Source organism: Dasypus novemcinctus, chromosome Y, assembly GCF_030445035.2.
Source record: "Dasypus novemcinctus isolate mDasNov1 chromosome Y, mDasNov1.1.hap2, whole genome shotgun sequence".
NCBI classification, from domain to species: Eukaryota; Metazoa; Chordata; class Mammalia; order Cingulata; family Dasypodidae; genus Dasypus; species Dasypus novemcinctus.
The window spans coordinates 1,881,967-1,909,815 of NC_092216.1; the positions used below are offsets into that span (position 1 = coordinate 1,881,967).

A 27,849-nucleotide genomic window follows, 5' to 3' on the forward strand; every position below is an offset into this window, starting at 1 on the left:
CCCCATCCAAAACACTGGCCTGAGGGTGGAGGTACACAGATGGTACTGTGGATTGCCTTTGTGTCCTGCTCCCCATGGCTGTGCCTCTTGGGTGTGGGAAGAGTTTCCCACATGCACCATCTGGTCAACCAGTCCTCGTGTTCCTGGCGTGTGGTAGCAGTGGCAATTGGTTCATTTGCTCTCATTACCATTTGCCCTGATGCTCGGATGTGGTGTTCTCTTCGGGCTGTAAGTTGATCTCTGGTGGGTGGCTTTGAGGAGCTGGCAAAGACATGACACCATAAAATCCTAATCACATGGTACCACTTACCAATCTTAGAATTTTCCTGAGTTTCATAAGGTAAAGGACACACAACCCCACAATCCCTTCCCCTTGGTAAGAGCGACACCTCTCCTACTTGAGACCAGGCATAAAGGGAGATAGATGAGGCAGTGCCTTTCAGAGTGAGGGGTAGATACAGTCTCCCTGCCTTTATTTAAAAGGTTGATAATTTGTTCATGTGGATTTTTTGCATTAGCTTTGATTATTAAAAATATTGCATTAAACATTATTTATCTTGCTTACTGAGTTTTTGGGGGCCCCCTTAAATTTTCCTCCTAATTCTCCTCCTTGCACTGGTCATCTGTAAAAATGGGATGCCAATATATCTCAGGGCTGTGATGAGGTTAAAGTATGACTCCATACACTGTGCTCGGCACAAAGTCTGGCCAGGAAAGAAATTTGATTATTTATGTTATTTTCAGGACCAGTAATATGGAGAAAGATGGAAGGTTAAGGTCTTTGTGTAGACTGGAAAACACTGGAAGGAGAGGTTGGACCATCAAGCACTCAGAGCCAAGGTGTAGATACAAAATACTTTATCTGTCTCCTCTCTGAGTTATTTGGGCATCAGCTGCAGACCACAGAACTTGTGCTGAATGACAAAGGGGAACCCGTTCTTTGTGTGAGTGGGTGACAGGTACAAGAGATGGGCTTAGGGATTAGCATGAGGTCTAGGAGTCGACTCTATTGGTGGCCAAGTATCATTGGAGATTGGGGAAAGTCCTCAAGCTTCCATCCATGACGTGAACTGATTCACCCAGTCATGGAGACAGTGAGGGACACTGGACTGCTTCTGGGTGTATTTTCTTGTGCATACTTTAGCTAAGCTGGGAGCAGACACCCTGCTCTGGAGGTGTGAGGGAAGCACCCACACAGAGGGTGCTGAGCCTCACCCATCTGATTAGCTCCTCTTCACCTGGAAGGCCCAGGGGCATGAGTCTCTCAGTCTGTCATAGCTACTAAGCATAGCACAGGCTGATCAGCTTAAACCACAGGAATTTTGTGGTCTCACAGTTTGGAGGACCTCATCAAGTCCTCATCAAGGTGGGATCAAGTTTTCCTCAAGGCTGTTAAGTTCGAGGGGTGGCTCATTGGTGTCCATTAACTCAGTCCATCTCTCTCCTCCTGCCTCCTGTTAGGTCCAGATTTCCTCTGCTTCAATAGATGACAGTCATGTTGGATGAAGTTTGACCTCATTTTAACTCACATCATCAAAGAGCCTATTTGCAAAGGAATTGGGACTAGAACAACTCTTTTTGGGGAGACTGATTCAATCCATAGTACGAGGACTAGAGAGGTGCCCCTAGGGTTCTCTCGCATGCCCCTTGAGCTGAGAGGACACAGAAGCCCCTGGACAGAGGCAGGGCATGTGTGCCCCACAATGTGAAAGCTAAAAGACAGAAATGACATGGTTTACAGCATGGGTTAAGGAGAACTTCTCAGGCTAAGACGGACTGACAGGGCTTGTACTGGAGAATTAGAGAACCTGAAATACTAATTCTTCTTCACCAAGATGGTTCTCAAATGTGCAAGGTTTGCATGGATTCCTTCTTGGTGATGTCCTCTTTGCTTCTTTAAGGAACCACTGCTAAGTTTGTCATGTGCTCTGCCATCCATGGTATCACACATTTGCTGCATATACATGTTCCATAAAGCAGATATAATTGTATTTTGTCTTAAAAATTGACACCAGAGGCAACCTACGGTAGATATCTTTTCCAGCCTTCCCCACCCATCATTATAAATTTGAGGTGTACCTCATTGAAAAATGAACTCTTATTTTCATGCTATATGGTATTTCTTAGAGGGTGAATATACTTTATGTATCATTTCACCTATTGGAGATGACAAGTCTTCTTTCCATCATATCATTGTCCTGTTGAATTTGAAAATTTTGACCTTTTAAGATTATCTCTTTGACCATATTATATTGTTTTACTAGAATTTTCTAGGTGAGGGTTTATGTTTATTCTTGCCAGGACTTTTGCACTTTCAATTCAATTCAAATGCTTTCCGTTTTGGGAAAATTTTTCAGCTTTTATTTCTTCAATTCTTCTATCTTTACTAATCATTTCACCGATCTGCCCAAAGTTAAGGTTTTATGTCTTTGACCAAGTTTTTATTTAACTGTTCATTTGTTTCATCTTTATGTTTTCCAATGGTTTTTTTTCATATATGTCTTTTATTTCTTCCTGTTCATGTTGCAAAATTTTGAAAATCCTTTTCCATATATAATTCTAGGTTGACAAGCTTTTTCATTCCATTGTCTTCTCAACTCCATTTGCTGATATGAGAAGTAACTCTGTATTCATTTGTATTGTTATTCTTTTGTTCTATGTAATGTTTCTTTTATTAATTTCTGGCTGCTTTAAAATTTTTTTAACTTACTTTCCTTTTCAGCAGTGTGGCAGTTTGGATTTGGTGAATTCTGAGAAAAGGTTATGTTCTAGAATTAATCCACATCTCCACAGGGTTGTGGAGCCCTTTTGATTGAACTATGGCAGTGAGGAGTGACTCAGGCTGGGTCTCCAGCCTCTTTCTGGAGCTTTATATAAACAGAGACACAGAGAAAGGAAGTTGCCATTTTGATCCTGCCATATGAGAGAAAGGACTGTGGAAAACAGAAGCCCCAGGAGGTTGAGCAAAGTCCTAGAGTCTGGAAGCAGTGGAGCAGAGAGGCATGGAAAGAGACCTCGGAGGGGCTGGGTCCTCAGAGCAGCTCAAGGCTGAGGAGATAATCTTTATTTCTGATCATCCACAGCTAAGCTCCAGGAAATGGTGAGCCTTGAGGGGAAGGCAGGGACCTTGGAAGAGATTGCCCGCCATCTTGCTTCACCACATGGAAGGGCACCAGGATTACCAGTAGCTGACTTTGGTGAAAAAGCATCTCTGATGGTGCCTTCTTTGGACATTCCATGGCCTTGGAACTGTAAGACTTTTCCCTAATAAAACTCCTATTATAAAAGCCAATCCATTTCTGTACTTTGCATTGGCAGCCCTGTGGCAAACTAAGACAAGCAGTTTGATAATGATGTGCTAAGTGAGAGTTTTCTTTGTATTCATCTTGCTTTGTATTTGCTGAGTTACCTAGGTCTGTGGGTATCTGTTTTTGACCATATGTGGAAAATTTTCACCCAGTATTTTTTGAGTCCCACCTCCCCAATTTTCTCTCTTTTATTGGATGATATATTGTAGATTCTGGATTATGTTATCTTCTAAAGAGTATTGAGTTTTGTTCCAGCAAAGTGTCTTGTGGACATTTCGTTTTAGACTTTGCTAGTGTGGGCTGATTTTTACTTAGCCCTTAGTCTTAGGAAATATTCTTTAGACTTAGGGTATAGTCCTTGTTTTAAAGGCATAGCCCTTTAGGGATCACTGTGGAAAATCTGAGCTGTTTATCATGCCCCTCCAACTGTGAGGAATGAGAACTCCGAGCTCTATTTTTACAACAGTGAGAAGCTGATGAAACTTCTGCTCCTATCTTGCAACCTTTTAGCTGTTGAGTCCCCTCCACTCCTTGGAGCTTTGCCCCATCTATATGCAATTGATGGCTCAGCCAAAACAGGAGGAGGCGTTTTTTGTGTGTGTGCAGATTTTTGTACGCCATGTTTCCTTCCTTTTTAAAGGTTACTCCCTCAATTTCCTCTCTTTCTGGAAGGCTTGAATTCTGACCTCTGTCAAGAAGGTAATTTTCTGCTTGAGCTCTCTCCCCAGATGCCATGTGGATCAGTGAAGGCGAAGGCTGCCCTTGGAGAGCAAGGGTGATAAATAATGACTTCACCCATGCAATTCTGTTTTTGTGCAAGTCCTACCTCCTTCTAGCATCTGCCTGCTTTGGGTTACTCTTCAGGGGATTCAACAAGTACTTCCCATATTTTGTCCAGCTTATCACTGTTATTAGCGTGAGATTTAATAAGCCAATATTTTATTACCAGTACCCTGAAATCCATGATTACTTTAATTTTGCTGATTTTTTTTTTTTTTTTGGCCATTGTTCTTAGAGCTAGACTTCTTTGTGAGCATTAGGATTTTGTTTGGAGGATGTACCAGATGCTTTCATTGCCTGACCCACATTCTTCAACCCCCTTTGGATGCTGCTGGCACATATGGTACATGCTGTGGGTTTTTGGTCCCTCTATCTAGTGAACAGGAAAACAAAAGGAAAATAACAAGTGCTTGAGCATGTAAAGAAATCGGAACTCTCGTTTATTGCTGATGGGAATGTAAAACCAATCAGTCAATTTGAAACACAGTTTGGCAGTTCCTCAAAAAGTTAACCAGATGGTTTAGCAATTCCACTCCTAGATATTTACCCCAAACAATTAAAGGATGCACTGTGCTGATAACGGGAGAGTATGGAAAAATATGCCAAATGTACGCTATGGAATAGACCATGGTTAGTGGTAATAGTCTGATGATATTATCTCATAATCTATAACAAATATTCCATCACAATGTGGTATGTTGATAGAGGGATGTTGTATGGGAATTTTGCGCATGTGCACAATGATTTTGTAAGTTCACAACTTGTGTAATAAAAAAATATTTTAAAAAATAATAGGGTGGGTTGGGGAAAAACACACCAAATGTAAGATACGGACTATAGTGAGTAGTAGGATTTTGATGATATTCTTTCATAAAATGTAACAAATGTCTTACAACAATGCAAGGTGTTGGTGGTAGATTGATGTATGGGACCCCTGTATGATGTTATGCATGTTTTTTTGTAAGTTCACAACTTTTACTATAATATACACTGATTGTTTATGTATGTTCATGAATAAATGATATAAAAATAATAATAGGATGGATTGGCAGAAAAATGCACCCAATATAAGACACTTTGGTTAGAAGTAATATTTTGATGATGCTCTTTTCATCATTAGTTAAACATGTAAGATATTGGTGGTAGAGTGAGGTATGAGAGCCCTGTATGTTTTGTAAATTCACAATTATTACTATACACTTACTATTTATGTATGTTTATGGATGAGTGATATGCTTCAATAAATTTTAAAAATAAGTTGAAAAAAAATAACACACGCCCATGGAAAACCTTGTACACAGATATCGATATCAGTATTCATAGTAGCTAAAAAGTGGAAACAACCCAAATGTCCATTAGCGGATGAATCAATTAAAAAAAATAGGATATATCCATACAATGGAATATTATTTGGCCTTATAAAGGAATAAGGTTCTGATATACATGACGACGTAGATAATTCTTAAAAACATCACGTGGAATGAAAGAAGCCAGGCACAAAAGGCCACTTTCATAAGCATGAATCTGCTTATGTGAAATGGCCAGATTGGGCAAACCCATAGAAATGGAAGGTAGCTTGGTGCTTGACAGGGGTTGAGGAAAGCGGGGAGATAGGGGATAATTGCTAAAGGGTGTAGGATTTCTTTCTGGGGTGTTGAGAATGTTCTCCAACTAGATAGAGGCAATGGGTATACAGCCTTGTGAATGTACCAGATGCCACTGAATTACAAACTTTAAAATACTCAATTTATGTTGTGAATTTCACCTCCATAACTCCTCCCCCCACAAAAAAAAATTAAAAAGCAATAGGAGTTCCTGGGGTTAATGCATTTAGTATGAAGTCCTCACCTAGCACCGGGAGAATTCTGAGTGTGTCCCACCCTCTCTGCAATTCTCCTGTGTGGGGGGCTGAACCCCAGCTTTCCACAGATGAAACCCCATCATCAATGCACACTTTGTTGCTCTTCTCTTCCCTGACCCATCCCTCCTCCCTTCGCCATGCTTCCTGAGACCGCCTGCCAAATCCTTGACCTGGGGCTTGCTTTGGGGTCTCGTTGTAGATAGAGAGGGTTCTACAATCTTGTGCTCACTCTTCATTGCCCAGCACCTGGCTGAGGTCCACAGCTCAGAATCCCGTCTTTGTGGGGAAGCTTGCTCCATGCTTCTGCTCTAGGGGAAAGCGCCAGCTCACCGACACGGCTTCCTGAAAGGCAGGTTCCTACAAATCACTGCTCTTGGGGGGCAGTGGGTGGCCACTTTTACCAGCCTCCCTCCTGAGACGGAAGATGCCCTTAAGCCCTGGGTCCAAGTTGGGGACTTGGTTGAGAAGCCCCCACCACTTCTGGCCCATTCTGCCTGCTTCCCAACGATGCAAATTCAGCTCCTTTCTCCACTATGCCTGGGGCTGCATGGAAGTACTTGTCCCGTTTTTGGTCATCGTGATCATTCCAAATGGGCTACTTTTATCTATTTTTCATGCTCTTCGCTGTTTCAAGACAGAATGGGACCCCAAAAGCATGTACTTGCAATACTGCTTCAACCAGAAGTTGATGTTGTTTTATAGAATATTTTTCTTTGCAATCCCAAGCTGTCAGAAAAAGGATAAAATCTCAGAGCAGTCTTGCTCCATCATGGGGAGAGTTTGTTCCTTAAAAGAACCAAGGCAAAGAGCTATAGTGAAGGAGCTGGCTATATATGATATGAAGCGACCACAACTATTTTATATTAAATGATGCATGGATTTTCTTCTCCAAGCACATATACTTAGTCTCTAGGGGTTACTGTGTTGGGCAATAAATAACCTTTCCTTGACTCTTTCAAGTTGCTCAGAAAAATTCCATGTAGGTGGTTTTATTCTAAGGAAATGTATTGCAAAGTACCCTTTGATGTATGCATTTTCTCTATCTTCCAGAGGAGAAAAACTATAATGAAGAACAAAGCAAAAGTATTTACTCTTCAGTATCATGTTCACCCATCATGAAAGCTTACCTGCAGGGAGAGAAAGATGAATGTAATTAGAGAGCCTTTTGGAATGAATCAAATGCTTTTGTTGAATCAAAAGATAGACATTTCGTGTCTTGTCATTTCTGAGCTCACTCGCCCCAAAAGCACCTTCGTGAATTTTATGCTTTCCCATAACTTCTCCGGCTCGTCTTGATTTGCACCATTAAAATGCAAATCCAATTTATGCTGTGTGCTTTATGGTTATTGCTTTCAAGCTCAGTGTTCTTGGAAAGGGCTTCCATCATGGGATTGGCCAACGAGCACGTGGGGGAGATGCCTGACTGTATTCTCTCCCCTACAAGGTTTTCTCAGTATCACGGATCTTAGAGCTGCCCTAGCAAACCGCTACCCCAGCTCCCTCCATCAAACCAAGGGCAGAAAGCATGAATCCCTGTCCCCTTCCAATGCATTTGCAAGTCTTTATGAAAGGTCTGCAGAGAAGGAAAAGACCCTTTCCCATGTAACATGCCTGTATGGACCCTGGACCCATCCTTTGTTGTGTCACAGCTCAGGAGCACCATCATCCTCTCAAGCAAAGACCTGGGAGCTTGTTGGATGGATTATTTTTCTTTTGATACTTGGGCAGAGATAGCTGCCTATACGGCTTCCCAATGCCGAGCCAACATGGCAGCCTCAAGCCTTGTCCCCCATGAAAACAGGGGGACCCCCACCTCATACCAGGTCAAAGAATCTGCCACGTTTATCTCAAAAGACAACCCTAGCTTGAGTGTGCAGGAAAGCTGAGTCCATCTTAGCCTTCTTTTCCAGATATGAATACTCTAAAGTCTGGGCTCTTGATTCTGATTTCTAGAAACATACATGGATGTGTTTATTTCAAAGAAATAATATACTTTTTTTTTTTTTGAGATACCAGGGCTGGGAATTGAACCCAGGATCTCATATATATATGGAAGCTGGTGCTCAACCACTGAGCCACATTGGCTCCCTACTTTTTTTTGATTTGTTCAATCAAGGTAAGTCCAGGAAGCTCAAAAAGGAAGGACATGCCTAAATTTTTAAAGAATATATGTATATAAATGGCATGTTGTTTTGAAGTATTTGGAATCACTTTTTAAAAATACATAGCATATTTAATATAAACATAAATATGCTAGTCATGGATAAATTGAGTCCATAAAGTTATGAAAACATTAATGTAGTCAGATAAAGCAAAATGATTTTAAATTTACTCCTATCTTCCAACTACTGGGAATAACATCTAAATTGAATTGCACCAAGGGTGAAGTTTTTTAAGGAAACTTCCCAGGTGGAGTGGCCCTGTATCCATTGGTTTTATAATGAAAGCCAGGAATTATTCTGTTGCAAAAATAAAATAACGTAAGTTGTTAGGTCAGGCTGAGTAATATCCCTAAAGATGCCCACATCCCATTCTCTGGCACTTGGAGCCTTTGCAGGTGTGGTTAAGGATTCTGAGATGGGGAGATAGTTTTGGACCTTTGGGATGGCCAATGTCATCACAAGGATCTTTTAAGAGGAAGGCAGAGAATGTGGTGTGATGACAGTCAAGAGTAAGACAAGGGGAAGGAAAGGACCCTGAACCTAGGAAGGCAGGTGACTCAGAGAGCTGGAAAAGACAAGGAGACATACTATCCCTTTGAATCCCCCCAAAAGAACGCAGCCTTGGGGATCCGTCTTGGCTTCTGGCCCGCAGCTCTGTAAGATGATAAATATGAGCTGTTTTCAGCTGCTACGTTTCTAGAGCAGCAGTAAGAGCCCAACGTGGATGTAATGAAAAATAGAAGCCTGAACAAAATGCGCATAAGTGGACATGAGAAAGAAATTTGGTGACTATGTTCACAAAAATGGCTGTGAAAATTGCCTACTGCTATCTGCTCTGGAGACGCTCCATGTCTTCAAGTGCTCCTACGTCAGCATCAGTGATGGTTGCTCCCCATTGTCGTGTTCTCCAAGGGACAGGGTAAGAGTTTACATGCAAGTGTATGAGTTTGTTGAGGCTGTGTAACAAATGAGCCTAGGGGGCTTAAGAGCTATCCTTAAGAAACATTTTCTCTCTCAGTCCTGGAAGACAGAAGTCTGACGTCAAGGTGTGGACATAGTGTGGTCCCTCCAGAGGCTTGAGGGGAGGCTCCTTCCTTGCCTTTTCCATCTTCTGGTGGCCCCAGATGGTCCTTGGCTTGTGGTTGCATCACTCCAAGCTCTATCACCATCTTCTTATAAGACACAGAAGATGCACAGAGGTGGAGGACAAGTGAAGATGGGGTCAATGATCTCATCTCAAGATCTTTTTTTTTGTCTTTTTTATTTTTTTATTTTTTAATTTTATTTTTTACTTAAAATTATTTATTTTTACAAATTACATTCAAAAAATACGAGGTCCCAATCAACCCCACCGCCCCCATCCCCCACTCCCCCCAAAGCAACACTCTCTCCCATCATCGTGAGACATCCATTGCACCCAGTAAGTACATTTCTGAACATCACTGCACCCCGTAGTCAATGGTCCACATCATAGCCCACACTCTCCCCCATTCCATCCAGTGGGCCCTGGGGGGATCTACAATGTCCTGTAATTGTCCGTGAAGCACCACCCAAGATCTTTAACCCAATTACATCTGCAAAGTCCTTCTGCCAAGCAAGATCTCATTCACAGATATGAGCAGTTGTAACATGGATGAAGATTTTGGGGACCACCCTTCAGCCCCCTGCAGGGTCATTGGCCAGCTGTGAGCTGGAGACTGGCCTGCAGAAAGGGTATTGGGTGTGGCCTGGGTGGTGTTGAGATGACACCTGGTAAGGGAGAGTCAGCAGAGCCAGACTGGACACAGGTAGACGTGGAACTGTGGTGCCCTCACAATGGAACCCTCGAGTTGTCCTCTGTACCCCATACCCCTGCATTGACCCATCATTGGACTTTGGACAAGGCACCTCCCATTGTGGAGGGTAATTCTCAGAAAGGGTTGAGCAGTCAGGCATCAGCAACCAACTATCGGGCAGGTGTGGGAATAGGAGCCCGAGGTCAGAAGGGGTATTTGGGAGGCAGATTAGTGTCCCCACTTCTTCCATGCCTACTGCCATGGAGACATCTCTTCGGGGGGTAGCAGCAAGGGTAGGTGAGGACCTGACAATGGAAGATTTCATGGAGGATCAACATGTTTCTTGCATGGCAGTTCATGTGGATGTAAATTCAGAAAGCTAGAGCATTCTGGGAGGGAGACACAAACCAAGGCAGAGATTATTCTTGGCTGGCATTCAAGGCTCACATAACCCTGTAATGTAAGCAGACACTCATCTTAGTCACCAGATGGGGACACAGAGTTGTCCTTAGTCTGCAAGAAAGTTGGTGTCTCCATTTAATCTTGTCAAGATGCCACCTAGAGCTTTTCATATGTCTTTGGGAATCAGGACCCAAATAATAATACATGTCTACTTAGGGAAAAAAATGGGATTGTGCTAATTGAAGAGAAAATACTGACATCTCTCTTAAATGAATTCCATCCTTCTCAACCACTCATCATGATGCTTGGATTCATTTTGTGACCAAAGATATATAAAGTGTGAGACATTTTTATGGAGCTGGTTTAATTAAAAATTCACATCCACCTGACATTTTTAGTATGAGATCATTAAAATTATGGGGCAATGAAATTTGTAACTGCCAGGATTTTGAAGAGGGATGCTTTGTTGTTATCTCGGTAAAATAAGTAATATTGACATCTATTCAGTTTAGCTATTATTGCTTTTTTTCCCTTTTTTTTAATCACAAAAGGGTGATGGGGAATTCCTTTGGAACATGTTTTTTAGCTTGGATTTTATGTCATATGCAGAGTGCAATGTTTACAGTCCCCAAATTCCAATAAAATCTAGCAACTGCATTTTCATAGCTCTCTCCTGGCACAAAGTTGCCCTTGAAATATCTGAATCAAGATCCCATTATTTTCTAACTGCAATTTTTCTTTTAGTAGTCATTTTATGCCAGGAGTTTCCATCTTGTATGTTCTGTTAGCAGAATGCAGATGAATTGTAGAGAAGTCACCACTTTTAGTTTCCTCTTTAGAGCAAATTCTTTCATTACTTACAAATATGGTGATCCCTGGCTATGGAAAATGGCACTTTCCCATTCCACTAAACCCAGGCATAGTCATGTGACTTGAATGTGAGCATCAGTGATGTGTATCAGCTCCAGTCAAAAATCCAAGGAACTGGCACCTGGTTCCTCCATTATTTTGTTCTCTTTCTCCCATGAGATCGGCAATGTTCCATTACTGGGCTGCTCCTCCACTCTGGAGTCTGGTCTGAAGATGACATGGACTGAGAGCCCCTATCAGTAATTGCATGAGTAGGAAACAGAAACATGTTGTAGGTGAGACACTGAGATGCCAGGGCCATTTGTTACTGCAGCATCACCTAACCTATCCTGGCTGACACACTTATTTTTTTTTCCCCAGAAATCCCTTTTATTCTGTCTTCTTTTACGTCTTACAAAGGGGACTTATCATTAGACTTACAATTCTTTATTTCTATTATTTTTATTTTATTTATTTCTGTCCTCTTCCCCTCTCCCCCCAGTTGTCTGCTCTCTGTGTCCATTCGCTGTGTGTTCTTCTGTGACCGCTTCTATCCTTATCAGTAGCACCCAGAATATGTGTTTCTTTTTTTGTTGCTCATCTTGTTGTGTCAGCTCTCCGTGTGTGCGGTGACATTCTTGGGCAGGCTGCACTTTCTTTCGTGCTGGGTGGCTCTCCTTATGGGGCACACTCCTTGTGTGTGGGGCTCCCCTACGAAGAGGACACCCTTGCGTGGCATGGCACTCCTTGCGCGCATCAGCACTGCACATGGGCCACCTCCACATGGGTCAAGGAGGCCGGGGTTTGAACCACGGACCTCTCATATGGTAGGTGGATGCCCTATCCGTTGGGCCAAGTCTGCTTCCCAATTCATTTTTTTAACCACCCCTCTTCCCCCACACACACCCTCCATGGGCCAGGAAAGCCCTTGGACAAATTTCAATTTTGCTAATTAATCATTCACTTTCCACGGGGTTCTTTTGCACTACTGTATCTGAATGGGATGAAAGTGTCCCTTTTTCACAGAAATAATCACCAGAGAAATGGCATCATACATTTCATTGTTCTTTCTACCTTTCATTCCTTGGTGCAATGATTCGCCTCATTATTTGACATCATATTAAGGGAGTTTATATTATACTAAGGAGGACGTAGCTCAGCTTCACTTGTCACCCAGCAGCAGAGAGTAGAGAAGGAGGCATAGGATCTGATGAGGCTGTTCTCCAGGTCGTGTTCTCTGCGATATGGGCGTGATCTACATTTAAGACTCACAGGTGAGTAACTGGTGAGGAAAACAGTGTTAGTGGCCAGGGTATTGGGATCCGAGGGTCCCTCCAAAGAGTCCATGCTGAAAACATCCCATCAGTGGTTCCGGATGAAGTAAAAAAGCATCCACTTTGGAGGGGATTGTGTTGAGCTGCCCACACCAAGAAGCTTGCCTGTTGGTACTGAAGATGACACTTTCTGAAGGCTGGTTGATAGACCACGAGTGGCGTAGGAGGAAGATGTGTCCAGGAATGGCCACCAGGGGCAGACCTTGCCAGGGTGCCACGGTGAAGGGTCTCTGACCTGGGGAGAAGGGAGTTTGTGGAATACAGAGTAGGGAGTCAGGGACAGTCCCAACTGTTGCCTACCCTACAGTTTTGTCCAGCAGCAACCTGAGGCCCTGACTCCCTTTGTGGACAGAATGACTCAGATGTGGGAGGCCCCCGAATTTAACAGTCTGGAAAAGCTTGGGGAATGGTAGCAGAGCTAATTCTCCTTAGTAACTAAAATAGTAAGCGTGAACCCTGACATTTACCAAGCTCTTGCAACGTCTAAGGAGCTGTCCCAAAGAGTTTTCTTCATGTGCATCCCCTTGTATAATTGTATGCCCTATGCATGAGGGGTGCACTGTTAGCCAAATTTGCAGGAGCACAAACCAATGCCTAGAGAGCTGCAAATTCTAGATGTGCCACTCTGGAATTTCAGCTTCTGTTTGTTTGACTGGTAACTTTTAATCACAGAGCTTCAGGCCCAACTGGAAAAGGTGTGGCGCTTCTCCAAGGATTGTAGGATATGAATGAATTTAGGTTTAATAATGACTCTGATTTCTCTTCTCCAATGGCCATGACACACAACACACGAGCCAAGGGGTTATTATCAGCACTGTTTCACTCCTGACGTAGCTTTCATGCCAACTGTTAGGGTCAACTTTTTTTTTTTTTAATTATTTATTATTTTTTTAAAATTACATTAAAAAAAAATATGAGGTCCCATTCAACCCCACCGCCCCCGCCCCCCACTCCCCCCACAGCAACACTCTCTCCCATCATCATGACACATCCATTGCACCTGGTAAGTTCATCTCTGAGCATCACTGCACCCCATAGTCAATGGTCCACATTGTAGCCCACACTCTCCCACGTTCCATCCAGTGGGCCCTGGGGGGATCTACAGTGTCCCGTAATTGTCCATGAAGCACCACCCAGGACAACACCACGTCCCGAAAACGCCTCCACATCTCATCTCTTCCTCCCGTTCCCCACACCTTTTTAACCGTGTCTTTGCAGACCTTGGCAGTGATTGTCTTATATGAAGCATTGAGTCTCTATTTCTCTGGGAAGAAACTAAAACCTTCAGCATGGCTCTGGGGAGAGCAGGCAGCTCGGCTGATTTAGTTTACCTCATGGAAATGTCAGATTTGGAGGTTCAATGCATTTGTCAAGGGGAGCTATGTGTCTCCATCGGGCTGTACTTCCTTCTGGTGAAATGACACATCTCTTCCCTGCTACTGCAGGTCTCAGAGTGAAAGGTCCCGGTCCAAGTGTCACCCCTTAATTTCAGCAGATAGTCTGCCCTTCCATATCAGGGAAGGACTGGGGTTTCAGAACAGGGTCAGCTGTTCCAAGGAAGAGTGTGGATTTAGCCAAATTTTGATGTCAAGGCAGACAGGAGCCTCAGATTTAGTTCTAAGTCAAACTTTATTTATGGCTCCAGGCAAATGTAACACATTAAAATATGAAGTGACAGCTATAAATTTAGTCACACCATCTATATTGAAGATCTACATGTAGATTGGAGATCTGGATCTACAACTCTTGCAGCATGTCTTTAGAGTAAGCCCCATCTTTAGTCCAAATATCCTACGTAAGAAGGTAGGATTTACTAACTCCAGTGCTAGATGACTTTTGTTGTTCATGTTGAAGGAAGGAAACAATAAGCTCAGAAAACAAAGCCTTCATTGTCATTGAGCTGGTGGGTGGTGGTGGGTGAGGGGCAGGAAATAGAATGAGTCTTATCTTTCATTTCTCCTTGTTCTTCTTCCCATAAATTCATTGGTTGTCCCCAAGCAAATTCAGCACAGAATGCACAGGTCAACCCACTGGGGCTAAAGGAATCCCTCCTTTGGGGTACTTTCTTCTTGGGATCAAGTATCAAAATCAGATGTACTATGTGCATGGAAGTGTGGAAAGCAGGACTAGGGGCAAGCTCCTTCGCTGGGAAGATCACATTGGTCTCTGGTTTAAATTTTTTAAATTGCCAGTAGGATTGTCCTATTCATAGCTGCAGAAATGGTCCTCAGGCTATCACACAATCCAATTAGGATTATTAGATTGGAGCAGGTCTTTTGTAACTTGTTATTGATGTACAACACACAAAGAAAACTTTAATAGGTTGTGAGAGTACCTGCAGATGATTTTCAGAAACTGAACATACCCATATACTGACTAGCCCCTAGATTGAGACCAAACATCACCAGTGCCTCTGAGTGTCCTGTGCTCACTCAGCACCAGATAGTACCACGGGTAGCTACAGCTCTGAATTCTAATGCTACTCATATCAGTGTTGCTCATATTTGTAAACTACCTTAATAAATCAGGGAGTATGTGCTCTTTTTTTGTACAGCTCCATCTGCTCAACATCATGTCTGTGAAATTCATCCATATTGTGTGTATTGTAGATTATTATTCATTTCAGTGATTTTAGCATTCTCTGTGTGAGTAAAGTTTGATTTATTTGCCCGTCTTACTGCTGATGGGCATTAGGGTGGTTTCCTGCCTGGGGATAAGATAAATAAGGCAGCTGCAAGCATTCTCATCCACGTCCTTTGTTGCACATGTGCAGGTATTTCTGTGAAAATTCCACCTGGGGTGGAATTTCTGAGTCACAGAGCGTGCCCACTGTCTGCTCTGGTTGGAGTGCTATTTTGAGAAGAAGGCTGTAGACCTATGGAAATGGGGGAATGATGGGTTTCAAACACCTGCCTTGAGGGCAAACACAGGAGTTGCCAATGCCTTGTATGAAGATAATCATTTCCTAACTCCCGAAACTTATGAGAGATTTGATGGGGGAGGAAAAGAGAAAGTGAGCTGTGCCCTTGTCCAAGTTCAATGAGCAGGGAACTCTCTCCTCAGAGGTCATGTGGTTTAATAGAAGCTCAAATCAATTCCGAAGTCAAAGATCAGTATTTGATTGAAACATATTTTGATATGGCTTATGAATTTTAGAACTTTCCAGGATCATTTGTTCTCTTAACATTATACCATAGTCATCTAAAAATTGCTGATGACTCTATATGAATAAGGCAATGAAGCATGACCACACAAAGGGTGGAAATAAAATGAAACTGGTTGTGGCATTTCAGGGCACTTAAAAAAGACCTTAAATGGTGAATTGAATTTAGACAGTTTTATATACACTCAAAGCTTTAACTCTCTCTGGTTTGACTCATCTCAACAATACTCTCAGAATCCCGGTGTCCCACTGGGAAATGTTTCTTGGTATAGGAGGCATTTGCTTTATGGCTGTAAATTGAAATCGACAGCCAGGCTTGGCTTGCCAAAGGAGAGGTCATGGTGGCTTAGAGCCCTTTAAATCTACATGATGAATGCTGACATTTTTTTCTTCTGTGTTTTATAGTGCTGTTTCATATATATCAGAAAAAAAATTTGCATGCTGTAATTTTTTAAGCTTGGTATATTTGAACCCTCTGGAAAACACACACCAAGGTGCATTAGCCGTGTCAGAGATGTACTGGGGGAGATTTCAGGGACAAGAAATGAGGAGGGATCTGGGTGGAAGGTGTGGGGTTTGACCTCTGAGAAGGAGACAGGGGAGGAAGGTCGTTCTCAAAACCTGCCAGCAAGACTCCCAAGGAGACCTAGAACTGACATCACTCATTAGAGGACCATGCATCTCCCAGAGATGTGTCTGCCTCAGTATCCCTGCTGACCAGCCACTGGGGACTGCAGGCAAATGTGGGAGGTGTCGCCTCTCTGGTTGATATTCCGATTAATTCCAGAGAAGCAACTGGATCCTCAGGTACACCCCCACAGCCAGAGAGCTGAGAAGTATCTTCTCATAACCATGATACTGTGACATTTTTCTTTTTAGAATATAACCAGTTTTCTTCTTGTATTAAAAACTATTTTCCCATACCCCTGCCTTCAAAACCAAATGCTCAACAGAAAAAAGGATTACTGATGGCCGATATGTTTTTTTGAGAAGGTGGCCAACATGCTAAACAGTTGGAAAAATGCAACATTTAAAGAGAGATCATATTCACCAATAAGTTTGTAAACCTACAAAGAAGATTTAGATTGTGTCAGTTTTAAGAGTCTCAGAATTACCCTCAAAGAATCTGTATTGGGAAAGCTGAGTTTGGATGGCCAATTTGCAGTATTTTTAAGTGAATTTTAAAATGCACAATTCCTTTGACCCACCAATTCAATTTCTTGGAGTCTAGCCTACAGCTATCTTGCATAAAAATATTGTGCATAGATAATTCACTGCAAAACATATTATATTTACAAATAACTGGAAATACATCAGAATTTCACCTCGGGTATGGTTATAAGGGTCAGGTTTGGTTCTTGGATACAAGAAATAGAAAGTGACTCTGATTAATTCAAGGAATTCAGTTGGCAGATATGGGGAAGGTCGGAGAAAGGATGAATAGGCTGGGGGGACACAGGCAAGAGTCTAAGGACATTTGTCTACAGGGAATGAACTGAAGTCATATCCCAGGAATTGCCTGGCTAGGACACTGCCCCTGCCACCATCACCACTGGACCTCAAACACCTGTGCTGCAGGATGTTGGAAGGAAATACTGAACTCTTCCTGTGTCCTTGTATCACTCCCTGAGAATTTAAGGTCCTGTGTTAGGCATCTGCCTGGCCAGGTGTGGATCCTATCCTCCCACACACACCTTGGGTCTCTGTAACTGGACACAAAGCCCAACTTCTCAACAGAATCTGCATTATTGGTGTTGGCTCTAAACAGAAAAGACATTCCAATTCTGTAAAGTTGAAAAGAGTCACAGACACTCCCTACAGGAGAAATCAATTATGGTGCTGCCATATGCCAAAGCACGAGGCTGGCATTGCAGAAATTGAAATATAGACTGACTCATAAAAAGCCTCAGGATGTAGCATGAAATGGAAAAACCAAACTGCACACCTTGTATTTTATTATACCACGAGGAATAATTAGGTGCGTTTATGCAAACAGGGACAATCTTGATGGGAAGGATAAACCACAAACATTAACAGATATTGTCCAGACAGGTGCAATTTAGTCTAGATGTTCTATTGTACCAATCCTTTATTTGAATGCATTAGTTTTCTAAATAATAGTAAGAATGTTTTAAGCTACTTCTATAAAGTTTGGACCAATATATATGGTCAACTAATAATGATCACGTCTGAACCTCAGAAAGAGTCTCCAAGTTGAGAGGAAAGATGGGTGAAGGAGTGGATGGAGATGACTTTTTTTTTTTTTTTTTTTTTTAATTTTTTTATTTTTTATTGACTTTGTAATAATATTACATTAAAAATATATATGTGAGGTCCCATTCAACCCCACCCCCCCACCCCCCCTCTCCCCCCCCCCCCAACAACACTCGTTCCCATCATCATGACACATCCATTGGATTTGGTAAGTACATCTTTGGGCACCTCTGCACCTCATATACATTGGTTCACATCATGGCCCATACTCTCCTCTATTCCATCATGTAGGCCCTGTGAGGATTTACAATGTCCGGTGATTACCTCTGAAGCACCATCCAGGGCAGCTCCATGTCCCGAAGACGCCTCCACCTCTCATCTCTTCCTGCCTTTCCCCATACCCTTTGTCCATTATGTCCACTTTTCCCAATCCAATGCCACCTCTTCTATGTGGACACTGGATTGGTTGTGTCCATTGCACCTTTATGTCAAGAGGAGGCTCAGATTCCACCTGGATGCTGGATGCAATCCTCCCATTTTCAGTTGTAATCACTCTAGGCTCCATGGTGTGGTGGTTGGAGATGACTTTTGTAGAAACAAACATCCCAGATGGAAAATGTGCATCAGAGCATCCACTAGGGAGGATATTTCTCTTCCACTGTGGACCAGCATGGACAAGGGCTGAGTGAGAATACCCTGGTTCGCTCTTCTTTCCCCACATTTAATTGCTGTGTAATTAACTCTCACTGGGTTCCTTTTTGCACCTTTGTCAAAGAGAAATAATGTCTTCCCTTCAATATTACTGTAAGGTTTGTTGTTTGACTAAATTGTTCCAAAGAACAGATGTTATTTCAGAAGCAGACAAGCTTGGAGCTACTGCAAATGATAAAATGATAGTAGAGAATGGAAAGCTGAGGGTGAATCTGTGCAGAGTTGGTAAAAAGGTTATTTGTAAATGCTTGGGAATGGACTTAAATGGTGTAAACACATCATAGAGTTTGTAACTAGCAGAGCTATTATATGGGTATGACAGTGGTTGAAAGGGAATGTCTAAGGAGATGTATATTACTAGAAGGAAAACTAAAAACTAACATGGGACTGTATAACATAGTGATACCTCATGTAAAATACAAATATTGGTGATATTGCATGTATGAGACTTTTTACAAAATATAAATACAGATAAACTAGAAAGAAAGAAACAAAATAGCATCTGTGTAGGGCAGGGAAGCATAGAGAGATTGAGAGGTGATGGATTGGAATAAAGAAAATGTAATGATTGAAGTGATGAATGCACAACTATGGTTATACCAAATACCATTGATTGCACATTTTGGATGGATTTATGTTTTATTAATATGCATCAATAAAATTTATTTGTTCAAAAAACAAATCTGGACTTAGGTAGGGATAGAAATTGTTTGGAGGTTGCTGCAGTAGGAGGAGGGAGACTATTTCAATAGGGAGAATTCTCTGTAAGATCCGGGAAATATCTCAAAGGTCAGGAAGAAAGGCGTTTTCTTTTATAGGGAGGGGTAAACAAAGTTAGAAAGAACATGGGGAGTGGGAAGAGCAGGTGGAAAGATGGGACAATTGAGGAGGAACTCAACTCTCTGGAGCCAATTCTCAGGAGAGGCCATGGAAGGGGCAGGGGTCTCATTTGAAAAGCTTCCTCAAGAGTGGATCAGAGTTGTGGTTCTAGGGGAATGAGAGACACCTGGACACGAGAAGCTGGTGGACATCTTGTCCTGACTCATCTGGGGGACAAGCAGTCCAGCTAATCCTGTGTGAGACAAAGAATGGGAATATGGCTGTGCCTGGCTTTGTCCTTGGTGAAAAAGGGGCATCCGTCTAAGTCATAGTAGGAAGGTTGATTCTTTGCAGTAAGTCATTTCCTGAAACACAAAGGATGGGGAGAGTCTTCAACCATTGCTGTTTTCCAGGATTACTGCACTTTTGCTATGGGCAAGAGAGTTATACAATTTGGGGACCCTTTTAAGGAAAAGAGTAGAACTTATGCATATAATGTAGGAATGAAAGCACATGTTACTTTAGAATAAAATCAAACCATTTGCAAATTTAAAGATAGCTGACCAATACCCTAAACATCACAGGATTCAGAAAAGTACATTTTTATTAACTGCATGCCATTCTGTGTTTTCCCCTACATTTCTGGCTTTATGCACTTTGATCTTTTCTCCCCATGACAATGACTTTGTCTGATTGAGACAGGAATAAGAAAAGTAATTCAGTCTTTCCTTTAGTGCAACTGGCCATAATTTGTTTCATTATTGAGAGTTTAGCAGTTTCTTTTAGCTAAATAACTCTTTATTGATAATGACATAGAGCTGTCTAGGGTTGGTGGCACATTTGGGAAAACCATCAATTTTTTTCTTATCTAAAAAGAGTAAGATTTAGAACATTCTCATTTTTCTCATGCAATAACTCATCTCAATCCACTTGGAAGTGATGACACTCATTATCCAGTTTGTTATCAACATTCTCAGTATAGCAACATTTCATACATTTTATGCTATCTCCATTGATGTCAGGACTTTGTGTTAAATCAGCAAGAAATTGAAGCAATTTTCCAATGTTATCACATGATGCACTCTTCATTTGCCAGCGTCCTAGTTTCCCAGTGTTCCTGTAACAAATTCACACAAACTGGGTAGATAAAAACAGCAGAAATTCATTTTCCCACACTTCTAGAGGCAAAAAGTCCAAAGTCCCAGTGTAGGCTGTGCTGGACTTCCACCAAAGGCTCTAGGGAAGGCTACTTCCCTCCTTCCTCTTCCAGATTCGGGTGGTTCCAGTGTGCCTTGACTTGTATCTCCATAACTCCAATCTCTACCTCCATCTTCACTTGGCCTTCTCCTGTGTGACTCCCTGTCACCTATCCCTCCCCTTTTCTTTGGGAAAAAAGCCAATTCTTGGAGTAAGAACTCCCCCTAGTCCAGCATGATCTCATTGTAACTTAATTACATCTACAGAGACCTATTTTCAAATGACGTTGCATTCACATATACTAGAGGTTAGGATTTGACATCTCTTTTTGGGTGATGCAGTTCAAACCCAGTACAGTGAGATTATTAAACAACCCAAGAATCCACCATTTGAAAATGATCCTTCATCCAAATCAATTACTCCTTGTAGTGTGACTGCAACAATTTTTGTGCCATCTTTTATCAACATCGGAGTAATCGCTTTTGACTTCACTGCTCATCTTTATCACTTTACTTTCCTACCTCCTTAATTTTTTTAACTGAATTGACTCTCGGTTCTTTAGTAAACAAATTTCAGGTAGTTTAAAGAAGTTACTCCTCCTACGCACAAATCAGAATTCTCTAATTTCTCACTGGTTTTATTGACATGTTGCCAAAACGTCTTTCCAAATTATTGTTAAGATGACCTAATCTAAGTAAATGTCCCCTTGTCTGGATCACCCAAATACGGGGCCACTAGAGGACCTGTGAGAGAGGGATGGGTCTTCACTCCAAGGTAGGCATGTGTGCATGAGTTACCAGGAACTCCTTCTTCCCAGGTCTTCCTAGCGCATGACCCAGACAAAGCAATGGTCAGAGGAATCTCAGAGCCTCAGGGGAAGGGAGATGCAGAGAGGATGGAGAACACCAGAAGGCACCCACTGGTTCCTGAGGTCACCAAGGACTCTTTTGTTGACCATCTCTAAATTTCTGTTTGGTCTGTTGGTCTTCCACCAACTTGTCTGCATGACTTTGCTCACTCTGACTTTCAAATCAATCTATCCATCCATGCTATCTTCTAAAGCGATGGGGCAAGAATTAAGAGATGAGGTTTCTGGGAATGAAGAAAGTGAAGGGATGTGTATGTGACTCCATTTCTAAATCAGTGGAACCAAGGGCTTTGTTCTATGTCAGGGCAGAACACTTGTTGAGGGCCTTTGATTCATTTGTTCAGTGTTTTAATTTCCCAGTCATGATCACAAATGCCACCAACTGTGTTGGCTTGAACAATGGGAATTGATTGGCTCATGGTTTTGAGGCTAGGAGAAGCCCAAAGTCGAGGCATCAGCAAGGCGATGATTTATCATGAAAGACTGTGGCGTGCTGGGGATGGCAGTCAGTGATCCTTGGCCCTTGGCTTTTCTGTACATGGCAATGCATATGGCGGCCTCTCCCTTCTCTTCCAGGTCCATTTGATGTTCAGATTCTGGCCACTCCCTCTGACTTTGTCAGTCTCTGTAGCCTTCCATATAAGGCCTTCAGTAATAGGATTAAGATCCATCCCAAAGCCACCTAATCAAAAGGTCCTTTTTACAAGGGCTCACACCTGCAGGAATGGATTAAATTTAAGAACATGATTTTCTGGAGGTATGGAGCCGCCACACTCAGCATCTGTATCCTAACCTTTTAGGGGGCACTTCCTCCTAAAGGCAGGGGCCCCTCCGTTCATTGGAACAGAAAATGACTCACTTTCTGTTCCAATGTTTGAGGCTACAGCAGAGATGAGGACTGTAGGGGGTTGACTTATGTTCTCCCAAAAGACATGCCAACACCCTACGCCCTAGAACCCATGAATATCACCTATTTTGGGAAAAGGGTCTTTGCAAATATTTAATTTTTTAAAAATTTTAAAAATTTTTTAAAAATTTAAAAGTTATATATATACATACATTTCCCAGTTTGAACACTTTAAGTGTATATTATTTCCATTCAAATGTTGTGTTATCATCACAACCATCCATTAACTAGACTTTTTCATGACCCCAAAGAGGAAATTTACCTATAAGCAACAGTGCCCATTCCTCTTTCCATCCTTCCCTGGGTCCCTGCAGGTTCTAACTCACTTTGTGTCTCTACGAATTTGCTCATTCTAGATATTTCTTACAGGTGCCATCATACAATATTTGCTCTTTTGCATCTGGTTTATTTCAGTTATCATTATGTCTTCAAGGTTCATTCATGTAGCATGTATCAGAATGTCATTCCATTTTGTGGCTAAATAATTTTCCATGGTATGTCTATACCACATTTTTAAAAAACGATTTATTTATTTATTTACTTATTTCTCTCCCCTTATCCCCCACCCCGGTTGTCTGTTCTCTCTGTCTATTTGCTGCATCTTCTTTGTCCGCTTCTGTTGTTGTCAGCGGCATGGGAATCTGTGTTTCTTTTCATTGCATCATCTTGTCGTGTCAGCTCTCCGTGGGTGCGGCGCCATTCCTGCACAGGCTGCATTTTCTTACGTGCTGGGCAGCTCTCCTTATGGGGAGCACTCTTTGCACGTGGGGCTCCCCTATGCGGGGGACACTGCTGCGTGGCACGGCACTCCTTGCCGCATCAGCACTGCGCATGGGCCAGCTCCATGCGGGTCAAGGAGGCCCGGGGTTTGAACCGCGGACCTCCCATGTGGTAGACGGACGCCCTAACCACTGGGCCAAGTCCACCGCCCTCTATATCACATGTTTATTCATTCATCCATGTGTTGATGGGTCCTTGGATTGTTTCCATGTTTTGGCTCTTGTGACTAACTTTGCTATGAACATTGGTGTACAAGTATCTGTTTGAGTCACTGTTTTTTATTCTTTTGGCTATATATGTAGAAGTGAACTTGCCTGGTCGTATGATAATTCTATGCTTAACAACCTGAGGAACTTTTTGTTAAAACCGTTTTCTGCAATGGTTACACCATTTTACAACCACACCAATGATATTCAAGGATTCCAATTTTTCCACATCCTTGACAACTCTTGATATTTTCTATTTTTAAAATAATAGCTATTCTAGAGAGTGTGAAATCATATCTCATTGTTTTGATTTGCATTTCTATGATGAATCATGATGTTGAGCATCTTTCCGTGTGCTTACCGAACTTTCGAATAAATTTTTTAGAGAAATGTCTATTTACAGTTATTTGTCCATTTTTTCTTTGGTTTGTTTGTCTTTGTTGTTTCATTGTAGCCGTTTTTATATATTCTGGATATTAAACCCTTATTAGATATATGTTTTGCAATGCTTGCTTACCATTCTGTAAGTTGTGATTTCACTTTCTAAAGTTCTTTGATGTGCAAAGGTTTTTTTTTCTTTTTCTTTTTATTGTCTTTTTAAAATGAAGACACATAGATCACACAAAATGTTACATTAAAAAATATAAGAGGTTCCCATATACCCCACTCCTCACCCCCCCACTCCTCCCACATGGACAATTTCTTTCATTAGTGTGGTACATTCACTGCATTTGATGAGTACATTTTGGAACATTGCTGCACAGCATGGATTATAGTTTATGTTGTAGTTTATACTCTCTCCCAGTCCATTCAGTGAGTTATGGCAGGATATATAATGTCTTGCACCTGTCCCTGCAATATCACTACAAGTCCCAAAAATGCCCCCACATCACATCTCTTCTTCCCTCTCCATGCCCTCAGCAACTCTCATGTCCACTGTCTCCACATCAATGATATAATTTCTTCCATTGCTAGAGTCGCAATAATTCTTAGTAGAATACCAGTAAGTCCACTCTAATCCATGTTTCATTCTTCCTTCCTGAGGACCCTGGGATGGTGATGTCCACTCCACCTTTAAATCAAGAGGGGGCTTGGATCCCACATGAATGATGGATGGAATTCTGCTTGCAGTTGTAGACTCTCATGGTTCCCTGGTATAGTGATTGACCATCCACACCTTCCTGTTAGCTGACCTGGGCACAAAGGATTTTAATTTTGATGAAGTCCATTTTGTCTGTTCTTTGTTAGCGCATGCTTTTTGTGTTGTATCTAAGAAACCATTGCCAAATCCAAGGTCATGAAGATTTTTCCCTATGTTTTCTTCTAAGTTGAGGGTCTCAAGAAGAGATCATCCTAGACTATCTGTATGGGTCCTCCATCCAATCACTAATGTCCTCATAAGAGAAAGGCAGAGGGAGTTTTGAGACTCAGATACACAAGGGAGAAGGTGATGTGATGATGGAGGCAGAGCTTGGAGTGCTGCAGCCACAAGCCAGGAAACACCCGGAGTGTCTAGAAGATTGAAGAGCCAGGAAGGATCCACCCCTAGAACCTCCAGGCGGAACCAACCTTCCCAGATGTTGGTCACCTTTGTCATCTCTCAAGGTGACTCCTTGATTTTGAGCTTCTGACCTCTAGAACGAGTGGAATAAATTTCCATAGCTTTAAGCCAGTTATTTTGCATTGCTTGTTAGAGCAGACACAGAAGGCTGATACACAGGAGAGGACTCACCTTTCAGATTCACCTGTCTTGTGATTCAGACGGAGAGCAAGAGAGTACCTGGCCCATGGTGTGGGGTCTCCTCACTCCTTTCCCTTTCTGCAAAGGACAAGCCACGGACCTCAGAGAGACACAGCACATGCAGTGTCCTTGAAGGGCTGGGCACTGGGAGCTCTGTGCTCTGGCCCCATGGAGCTGTCCTGGGGGGTCTCCGTTGCCTGACCCTGGCCCTCAGACCTGGTTTCATTCCAAGTAGAGCTGACCCATCCAGGGGTGGCAGCCTCCTTCTCAAATCCCTGTCCTGTTCCCTGGTTGGGTGGGGAATGGGGAATGGGGCACATGCTGAAAGGCCAGGAGACTGCCAAGACCCTTTTATGTCTGTGCCCACTGTGGTTCCCCAGTGGATTTCTCCCTCTCAATATCACTTTATGAGATGTTCAGCTGCTGTGGACATTTTGACATTCTCTCCTGTTGAACATAGCAAATGAACTACTAGTAGCATTATTTCCTCGGTCACTGGGAATGCTCAACTGTCATCTGTAAGCCTTTTCCCCCTTGCCTTCCATGCCTCATGGTAGTCCTGGCGATTGCTCTTCACAATCCTGGGGTAATCTTACATTTCCATGGCCTTCATGCCCTCAGCTCTTCCCATTGCTAGTTCCTGAACCTGGACAAAGGAGAGGATGAATTATTCTCTCTGACCCCTGCTGTGCCATCAACATTATGTCCAACCCCGGGCAACCCACTTCACCTCCCAGGTTTGCTTTTCTCCCCACCCATAAACTTGAGATGATGATAGTTCTTGACACATCTGTAAGGTTCCTGCCAGCACCGGCTAAAATGAGTGAGGTCAAAAGGTTTTGAAATTTCTGTAGTAAATCCCAGTGGGAAGAATGCTAGATACAGAGCATTTCCTGTTCTCTGAACTTAGTTTGCTCCATGATGCTATGGGCCAGTACATTTTCAGTCTTGTGTTTTTCATTCCATGCCAGATTTACCATTTCTTCTGTTTTCTACAGGCCAAACTCCTGGCTCCCCAAGGTTTTCAGTCCACACTGCTCCTTGGACTCTTTATTCAATGCTCAACAATGTCCACATTGACCTTTAAGCAGCTGTCCAGGCAGCATCTGCCAGATGCACCCTCCATCCCTGGCAGAGGATGGTAACCATGGATACAGCAAACCTTCAAGGAACAGGGAGAGAAAAGGAGAAGGACTGAGAAGTCAAAGGGGCAGGCATGGTCTTGCCCAAGGAATAAATGAGTTCCTATGTGTGATGCATCCTTTATATTTTCCTGCCTCCTAAAAATTGTGCCTGGGTCATTTCTCAACCCGTGAGGAAGGAGGATAGTGGAAACCCTCAACTCCCCAGTCCTGTAGAAAGACGATGCTTTCTGTGATCTGGCCCCCGGGCTTTTGTCACTTTTTTCCAGAACTACACCCAGGTTGGTGATTGGCTAGGAGGACTCACAGGACTTAGCATAGAGTTGTCCTCACAGCTATGATTTATTACAGTGAAAGGACACAAAGCAAAACCAGTGTATTACTCAGCCAAAAGGGGTGCTGATGCAAAGTACCAGAACTCTGTTGGCTTTTATAAAGGGTATTTATTTGGGGTAGAAGCTTGCAGTTACCAGGCTCTAAAGAGTCCAACTCAAGTGGCCACGGTAGCTGCTGAGGGTAGGGAGACGGAAGAAGAGATACGATGTGCAGGCATTTTCAGGACTTGGAGTTGTCCTAAGTGGTACTGCAGGGACAGATGCTAGACACTGTATGTTCTGCCATGGTCCACTGGGTGAACTAGGGGAAAGTGTAAACTACAATGTAAACCATTATCCATTTGGTACAGCAGTGCTCCAAAATGTATTCACCAAATGCAATGAATGTGCCATTTTGATGAAAGAGGTTGTTGATGTGGGAGGAGTGGGGTGAGGGGGGTGGGGGTATATGGGGATCTCTTATATTTTTTGAATGTAACATTTTAAAAAATAAAGAGAGAGAAAAACAAACAAACAAACAAGAGTCCAATTCAAGGTACCACAAGAGGAAATTTCTCACCCAAAGTTTGTTGTCATGTGTTGACACAAAATGGCGGGCAATGTCTGCAAGTGTTCAGCCTTCCTCTCCCTCCTCAGGCTCCATGGTCCCAGCTTCTTCTGATCTCAGCTGTAGGCTGGTATAAGGCTCATCTCTCTTCCCAGGGCTCATTTCTTTCTGGGTTCAGCTGCTCTGTTCTCTTCACAAGATGAGCTGTAGACAGTCAGGCTCATCTCTCTTCCCGGAGTCTCTGCCTTGTCCAGTGACCTGACTCTCTTCCTCTGTGTTCTTCTTTGTGTATCTACTTCTGTGTGAGCTTCTGTTTTATCAGACAACCAAGGGGAGTGGAACTCAATGCTGAGTCACACTCTAATGAAGTGGTTGAATCAAAACCCTAACCTTAACATAATTTAACCAGATGTCTCAGCTGAATCTAATACAGTCAATGGGTTATCATGCGCAGAGGAACAGAGCAATTTACAAACATAAGCTCTCTTTTTGGAATTCATAAATGATCTCAAACGGCCACAAACATTAGAGGGAAAAGGTGCCTGGGTGAAGTCTGGAGGAAACCAGACACAAGCTTCCAGAGTCCTCTCCCAGTGGAGTCACACAGGATACTCTTATTTTCTCCAGCATCAAATTGCAGCACACACATGAAACGTCCACCAGAGATGTTTCATGGAAACTCATTGTCCAGGGTTTTTACTGGGTAGCTGGTCACACAGGCACATCCCACCTGCATCTACCAAAATCT

The 27,849-nt window shown here is 42.6% G+C and overlaps 1 protein-coding gene across 1 annotated transcript in view; it reads left to right on the forward strand.

Moving 5' to 3' along the window:
- Nucleotides 1-18,377, forward strand: part of LOC101416025 (granulocyte-macrophage colony-stimulating factor receptor subunit alpha) — a 579,672-nt gene extending 561,295 nt beyond the window's left edge. Inside the window, exon 9 of the mRNA XM_071213447.1 lies at nt 18,140-18,377. Within this exon, the coding sequence (XP_071069548.1) occupies nt 18,140-18,148 (9 nt within the window). The 3' untranslated portion in view covers nt 18,149-18,377. The remainder of the gene's footprint in view (nt 1-18,139) is intronic.
- Nucleotides 18,378-27,849: the final 9,472 nt, after the last annotated feature.